The 8021-nt window shown below is 51.7% G+C and overlaps 1 protein-coding gene across 1 annotated transcript in view; it reads right to left on the bottom strand.

Moving 5' to 3' along the window:
* LRRC32 (leucine rich repeat containing 32) overlaps window positions 1-3740 on the bottom strand; it is a 7137-nt gene extending 3397 nt beyond the window's left edge. The window contains exon 1 of the mRNA XM_007940914.1: window positions 3654-3740. Within this exon, the coding sequence (XP_007939105.1) occupies window positions 3654-3740 (87 nt within the window). The remainder of the gene's footprint in view (window positions 1-3653) is intronic.
* Between the last annotated feature and the right edge of the window lie 4281 nt (window positions 3741-8021).

The following is an 8021-nucleotide window of genomic DNA, read 5'->3' as shown; positions in this document are numbered from 1 at the left end:
ATTGCCCAACCTTCCTTCCAAGGAGTGGCTGGTGGGTTTGAACCACCAGCCTTCTGGTTAGCAGTCAAGTGCCTTAAGCACTACGCTAGTCACGTTAGCACTTTGGTTTCTTATCCAGAAAGTAACTCATCCTTCTCCAGCACCACTTGGCATTTTATATTCTATTGAGCACTTTTAAGCCTGTAATCTCATTGGCCCCTCACAGCAGCTTGCCCTTTAGATGTGATTTCCCTTTATTTATAAACACTTAGGTGCAGAGCCAGCCGCCAGCCACTCCATGGAAGGAAGACTGGGCAGTCTACTTCCATAAAGATTTACTGCCTCGGAAACCCAAAGGGGGTCGCTATGAGTTGGAATCAACTTGATGGCAGTGAGTTTGGTTTTTTTGTTGTTGTTAGGTTCAGAGACAGGAAAGAAGACTCTAAGATCATCTAGCTGGTGAGGAGCAGAGTTGGGATTTGAACCCAGGTCTTTTAATAACCAAAAGCCCCGCTCTTGTCCCTCCACTACAAGTGCCTCCTAGAGCCAGAATTTTTTAAATGCAAATACAGATCTTCCTCTTATCTCTTCCAGGCCCCCAGGAAATCTACCCTTTCCAGGAAAGGGTTTGATCTCTGCAGCCACTCAGCTTAGGCCCTCTCCTGTCCCTGGCCTCCTTGCCTCCATCAGGCTCTCCTCTACCAGGGAGCCTTCCCTGAGTGCCATATAGATCAGGGCCTCCTCTGGGCTCCTGAACTCTGACTGTGGGCCTACAAGACAGTGAGCTCAGAGCAACCAAGTACTGGTTTGGTTCATGTAGTGTGTTGGAGCTACACAGGAAATGCTCAATACATTTTTTCTTAATGAATGGAAGAGTCATAGATGTGAAGGTTTGAGGAAACATGAAATCAATCTCCTGTCTGAGATGAAAGAAAAGGGATGATCTATACATTCAAGTGTAGAACAAAAAAATTCCAGCTCTGCCGTTTCCCAGATGGGAAGACTGAGGCCGGCCTAAGAGCACAGTGAGTCAGAGGCTGAGCAGGCAGGGCAGGAACACAGACTCAGAACTCCCTGCCCGCCCTCAGCCCTTGATTCCTCCAAAGAGCCGCAAGGTGAGTAGGATAAGGAAGGGAATCGCCTGCCCTCAGGCATCTCTTTGGTTCTTCCTACTCCATGCAGCACAAGGACTGGCACTACTACCTGCAGGAGACACGGCTTCATAGAGACTCCATGGGAACGAGGAATGCACCTGCAGCTGAAATCCTTGCAAACTGGAAACCTACCCTGGCTGCCTTGATGCCTGGCTCCTAGTCCCTTCCTCCCTCACAATCTGTCTTCTGGGGCCAGTAAGCATAGCATTCTCATCCTTACCCTCAGCTCCCTGGACTATCCCGGCTTAAAGAAGAAACAACAAAACAAACAAAATGGCAGCTATTATTATGGGAAAACAACTCCATGTCAGGCTCTGGACTGAGTGTACAGATTCCTTTCCTTGTTTAATTCTGGCCATTTTTTACCCCACCGAAGGAAACTGAGGCTCAGGGGGAGAGCTGCCCAAGATCAGAGAGACAGGGATTCACACCTACCATTGGTGAGCTATTGGTACAAATTGAGTTCTGGCCAGTAGGCCCCTAGCAGGGCAGTACCCAGGTTCTTCCCACCGCACAGCAAATAATACCAGCCACCACTTACTGAACATTGATTATGTGTGCGTTGGGGGAAAACACTGTGCTGTGCTTCACAGGTTACCCCCTATGCAAACCCACATCACCAAGTTACCTCTGGATACTCAAAGGTTCCCTGGGGCATGAGTCCTGAGAGTTGAGCCCGGAGGTAAAGTTGGCCAAGCCCAGAGCCTGTAAGACGTGTTTTCTGTCCAAGCACCGAGTACTCTAGTCTCAAGGCCCAGAGGAGGCTGCACAGGCCTCTCCAGCTATCCAGTCCAGGAAGGAGCTTGCAGCCATGGCAGCTCTCAGAATTCCATTTCCAGCGCTACCACCCTCCCGGAGCTCTAAGGTCCAGTGCTGACTCATTGACAATGGGGAGGGGTCTTGAGGGCAGTCCTTGTCCAGAATTCAGAGCCTCTCCTTGACCGCCTACTGTCCACTGACTCTGGGATACCAGGAAATCACTCCCCAGTTTTTCTTTTTAGGAGGGAGGAGGAATTGCTCCGCACCTCTGTTTTGCTACCTGAACACAGAAGGGAAAGGGGTAGGAAGGGCAGCAGGCCTGTGGACAGCCCAAGATTTGGTGGACTGGGTTCAAATCATGCCTCTGCCACTCCTATCTGCATGACCCTTGGCCGGGGGGGGGGGGTCACATTTCTTAGCTTCAGATTCCTCAGCTCTAAAAGAGTAGTTCTAGGGAAGATACAATGTGAGAAAGCCCCTAACACAGTGTAGACACCTTGCAGGCTCTCAGCAAATGCCAATTTCTTTGTATTATTTTAAAAACCATTGTCATTCTCATGTGCATTGATCTTCCATTTGCCAAGAATCCAAAGCTCACCCAGCTTCTCAGCTCCCTGGCTGGGTGGCCGAGGCCCTTCACCTCTCCGAGCCTCAGACTCCCAGTGGTAGAACGTGGAGTTGCACCTGGAGATGTCTGAGGCTCTCTCTGCCTGTTATTCTGGCTCTGTGAAATCTCTAATGGACTCTGAGGAGTAAGAAGTATGGTGGCAATGGCACAACATTACAAACTCCAGGGATGGGCTGCTGGCAGGCAGCTGTGAGCATTTCCAGCCTCCCGAGGCAGCTGCCCATCCTGTGACATAGGCTTTGAGTAACAGGTCCTTCTGAGGCTGCAGAGGGCCTCTGCATTCCCCAGCCCAGCCTCCAGCCTCACCTCAGTGACTTCTGAGTGTCACAGGTGGATTTATGCAGTCTCTGTTCCCTGTACCCTGCAGGTCACTGACTCTGGGGCTAATCTCCCTACCTTGGTACAGGAAAAAGGAACAAAATTGAGTTAAACCTGGTCCTTGCCCTCAAGGAGTTCTCAGTCCAGCAGATGAGATAGACTTGGATGTGTTCACCAACAACCCCATGTGCTCAGTATAGTCAGTGCTGAGATGGAGAGAAACCCAGGAGTTACAGGAGCCCAGAAGAGAGAGCAACCAGAACCAGGTCAGCCTGGGAGGAGAAAGGGAAGGCTTCCTGGAGGTGCATTTGACCTGAGCAAGAATAAATAAGAGGCTAGGAAGCGACAGACAGGCCCAAGTCAATCCAAAAGAGTCCATTTGGGGAAAGGGTTTGTCCCCAGGAGGGACCTGTTACAGAGAAGGCCTTCCCAGCTGTCTTACCCCAAATCCCTGCCAACATATACACATTCTGCATTGCCCAGCTGGGCCCATTGCCCTTTGAAGGTAGCCTTGTTGAACAGAATCCAGTATTGGCCTCACTGTATCTAGAGGAATGACTTATTCAAGTCACCGAACATCTCCAAGCCTTAGTTTCCTCCTTTATAAAATGAAAAGAGCAGTACTAACCTGGCAAGGTTATTGGGTAAATAAGATATTTAAATATTCTAGTAGGTGCTCATTAAATTCATGATACCTTCCTTCCTTTGATGCCTCTAACTTTTGGTGGCTGGGGAGGACGCAAGGATTCTAGGACTATAGGGCTTCTAGGGCAGGTGGGAGAGAGGCCTGAGCCTGCCTGGGCAGGGCTTCTTACCATCTTACAGGGCCCCTTCTCACGGCGTTGGGAGGTAGCCAGGCTCAGGGTCATCATGGCCAGGAGCTGCAGGATCTGGAGGCTCATGGCTCTGCACAGGGCAGGGAGGAAAGGGAAACACCGTAAGAATACTGGATCCCTCCCCACTGTCAGCCCCCACCGCTCTCACCAAGACTGTGCCTGCCTTTGGGGAACCACAGGCCACACCATCCACAGCAGCAGGAATAAAGTTGTCTGTGGTTGGGATGGGAAGGGAGCAGCAAATGGAACTGCAGCCAATCACAAAGGGCCCTGAATGCCAGGCTAAATAAGCAGCTGGGCATTACTCTGGGGGTAGCAAGAGTTTTAAGTACTGGGTAATCTGGTCAGATGTAGGTGCTCACAGGACCTCATCTGCTAGGAGACAGCCTGCAGGGGTAAGCAGGAGGCAGAGAGACCCTGAGAGCTGCCTGGGGCTAAGCTCAGGCCTGGGGGTGGGATTGGGTGGGAAGCTGGACCTCTGACTCCATTTCCACCCAGGCCACAAGTTGGTCCCCAATCTTGGCTCCTGGGGCCCCAAACAGAATTCCTCACTCTCACCCAGGGGACTTTTATTTTGCTCCTTTTCTTTTGATTCTCTGATTCTCGGGCCCTTGCTATTGTTTGAGGGTTAGGCTGGGGGCCTTGACAGGAAGCCCCGCCAGGAGCCCTGCCCTGCCCCCAGCACCAGGCTGTGGACTTCCCTAGCAGCTAGCTGTCAACCCTGCACTTTCACTGAAGCAGCCACCAGCTCAGGAAGGCGCAGGCCTGCTGGGCCTGCCAGGGGTGGCAGGTAGAGGAAGGAAAAGAGGGAGGGAATCACAGAGACTCTCAGCAGAGTCAGATCCCAGGGCTGCTGGTGCCACTCAATCACTCGCTGAGGACCTGGGTCCAGTGTCAGGGATGCACAAAGCAATCCATTAACTTCATCTGTTCATTTATTCATCCATCCATCCACACTTATACTGACTGCCTTCTCATGCCTACCTCTGTACCGGGAGCTGGGGACAACAGAAAATGTATAGAAGTGACCATAATGTGCATGGAGAGTGTTAACAAGGAGGGACATACCAGGTCCTTCAAGAGCACTGGACTCTGAATCTCCCATACCTGACTGCCCCTTCTGCCTCCTCTACTGACCTGCTCTGTGATCAAGTCACTTCATTTCTCTGAGCCTAAGCATTCCCTTTCAGAGGTTAAGGTCAATCTCATCAAGTTTTGTTGATGAGCAAATGAGATATATTCTATGAAAGTGCTCTACATGCACAGAGCACCATGCAGGGAAGCTTCTCGACACTTTATACTTAATCCTTACTATCCCTCAACAACATGGTTTTATTATGGTTTTTATTTTCATTACCATTTTACAGATGGAGAAATCAAAGTTCAGAGAGATGATGTAACATTTCCAAGGTCACACAGCTATCAAGTGGCAGGCCCTGGTAGTCTGGGTCTGTGGCCTAAACCTTTACAGGATATGGTGTCCCACAACAGGTGCTCAGTAAATGAGTGCTGAATTATGATTCTGCAGAGCCAGGCAAAATCTTCTTTTTTCTGACAGAATCTGAGGATGGTTTTGAAGAAGCATTTACAAGTCTCTGTAGGCTATCTCTTTGATTGAAAGAACCCACTAGCATCCTGAAAGATGAATTTTAAATGAAGACGGCTGCTCTGAGACCCCTTCTTGTTAAAATACCAAGGGCCATGGTGGTGTCCCTTAAGCCTTGTTCCCTCAGGACCCCCACAGCTGCTCTATGCTCATCTGCTTTACAGGGTGGGCTTTCTCATGAGATTTTGTTCTGTTGCTCAAAAAGTTGAACAACACAACCTGTTTGAAAGCTAGTCACCTCAGAATTGAGTGAAAATCCCTCAGAGGGGCCTTCCAGGCCTTTGGGAACATGTCCTGCCTGGCCAGCAGCCCTCTCCGGCCTAGTTTCTCACAGCCTTCTCTCCCACTCTGGGTTCTGGATGCCTCATACTTCCTCTAGTTCTCTGAGCACCTTTTCATTGCCTAAAACCTTCACTTCCTCTCCTCTCCTCATCCTTTGGGTCTCAAGTTAGCTAGATGCTGCTTCCTCCAAGAAGCCTTCCCTGGTTTCCCAAGCCTGGTTACTTACAGCCCCTCCTCTGGCTCCTGCAGCCCCTGAGCTTCCAGTGAACACAGCACCCTCCTGCTGTGGGAAGCATCACTAGGGCAGAGGGCTCACTTTCCTCCAGGATTCATCTCAGAACACAGGCAGGCAGGGAGGCACAGAAAAGTGGCATTAAGGGTCTCAGTGATATGGTGATACTGCAAGAGCAGTTATTCTTGACTCTCCCTTCACTTCCCTACCACACTCTCTCCCCCCATCAGCAGTCTGTCTGCTTTTCCTGCAAGAAAGACCCCAGATCTGCCCACTCCCTCCTCCATCACTGCCACGGGCTGAGGCACCACCACAATCCTGGGCCTCCATCACGGCCCCAGCTTCCTCAGTTTGTTTCCCTGCTTCCACCCTGACCCTTACAATCTGTTCTATACATAGCAACCAGAGTGATATTTTAAAATCATAAAATCATAGATCACGAATCTCTTAACTGCTTAAAAACCTCCATGGCTTCCCATCTCTCTTAAAATAACAACCAGGCTATAACCAATCTCCTCTCTGACTCCATCTACGATTTTCCTTGCCCAGCCTTGTTGCTTTTCCTCAAACATAGCAAGTTCATCCCAGCCTTAGGGTCTTCGGCCTTGCCTTCCCTGACACCTGGAATGCTCTTCCCCAGATCATCATGTATTTGATTGCTTTCCTACTCTTTATCATTACCTGATAATTTATTTCTTATGCTACGAGAACAGGGACCTAGTGTAAAGGTGCTCACTAAAGATCTACTGAATGACTGGCAAAGTGGGGATAGACACTCGACTACAGCAGGCTGAGTGGTAAGTGGAAGATGAGGATAAGGGTAGACCAAGGGTTTAGTTCTCACGAGGAGGCAGAAGTCACCCAAAGGGGCCCTATTTCCTCTTCTCTGCCTGTCAAACCCCACTCCACGCCACCCCCAAAGTGAGTGAGCATCTGTGAGTCCTGAAGGGGCTGTCCCTGAAGCACGTAGGAGCTCTGCCCTGGCATCTGACGGAAAGGGGCATCTCAGCAGTGCCAAAGGCACAGTATGCAGCATATAAGAGCCACTCTCTCTCAACATTTCCACTATACTAGCTCAAGGTGTCCCTCCCAAACCACCCCCTGCCAATGATTCTCCCACCAGTACATGTGTACATGCACACACACTCCCCCACAATGCAGGGCTCTGGGATGCTTCCTCTCCCCCTCTCAGCCCTGATCAACTTACTGGCAAGGCAGGGTTCTGGGAGAACTGATGCAGACGCTCTCACCAAGCAGTGAATCACTAAGGGCAAGTCCCATTCTGGAGATATGTGCATCCCACGGGGGAATTAGACCTTAACCCAAAGGAATGTGGCTGTGATGGCAGAATTTCAGGCTGCTTGGAGTGGGGGTGGGGGTCCTTCATATCTTACCACCCAAGGAGAAGGCTGACTTCAGAGCCCCTGGCAGGGGTGGACAACCTCTCCTTCCTCCACAGAGATGGCAGGCTGTCTGGGGCTGTGGGATAAGAAGCCCCAAGCTAGGGGTCAGAGGGTAGCAAGAGACCTGGAATCAAGTATTGATCTGCTCTTCCCTAGCTATGTAATACTGGGCAAGTCTTGGCCTTTTGGCTAGAGTTTGCCCATCTGTCAAATGGGAACAGCCAGCTCGCCTTTTGGCCCAAAAGATTCGCCTTGAAGACCTGTCAGGGCTGAGGGAAGTCAATCCCGATGGAAGTGGAAGAGAAGTGTTGGGGTGGGGGTCCCGGGGGCGACCCTCGCGCAGCTCCAAGCCCTTCCCCTCGTGCGCTCAAGGGGCGTCGGGTGTCTCCAGCCTCGCCCGCTGGGCGTCTCCTACCTGGCTCAGCGCGGCCGCCGCTCTTCTCCCCGGCGGCCCCGGAACATTTTGCGAAAACCTGCCGCCCACCCCGCGCCAGACCCCGAGGTCACGGCCCAAGGAGGCAAACTGCCACTCCGCTGCCCCAGGGAGTGGGACCCGCGAGGGGGCGGCAGCAGCTTCAATTTAAATGCCTCTCGCGCCGACCCGCCCCACCACGCCCCCCCTCGGCGAGGCCGCGGGGTCCTAGCGTCCGTCGGCGCGCCCCCTTGTGACTCGGTTTATCCGGAACTGATGGATGGTGGGATGGAGCAACTCCTTTATGCTGGAACCCAGGCTGGGAAAGAGCGAAGGGGGCGGAATGAAAGGGGTGAGGAGATGGAAAGGAAGAGCTGTAGGAGCGAGTCCTGCCCCAGGCCTGCTGCACGTG

Source organism: Orycteropus afer, unplaced genomic scaffold (assembly GCF_000298275.1).
Source record: "Orycteropus afer afer isolate SDZICR_OR568_19922 unplaced genomic scaffold, OryAfe1.0 scaffold00074, whole genome shotgun sequence".
In the NCBI taxonomy this organism is placed as follows: domain Eukaryota; kingdom Metazoa; phylum Chordata; class Mammalia; order Tubulidentata; family Orycteropodidae; genus Orycteropus; species Orycteropus afer.
Note: the sequence above shows the minus strand (reverse complement) of the source record. Positions and strands in the feature narration are given on the sequence as shown.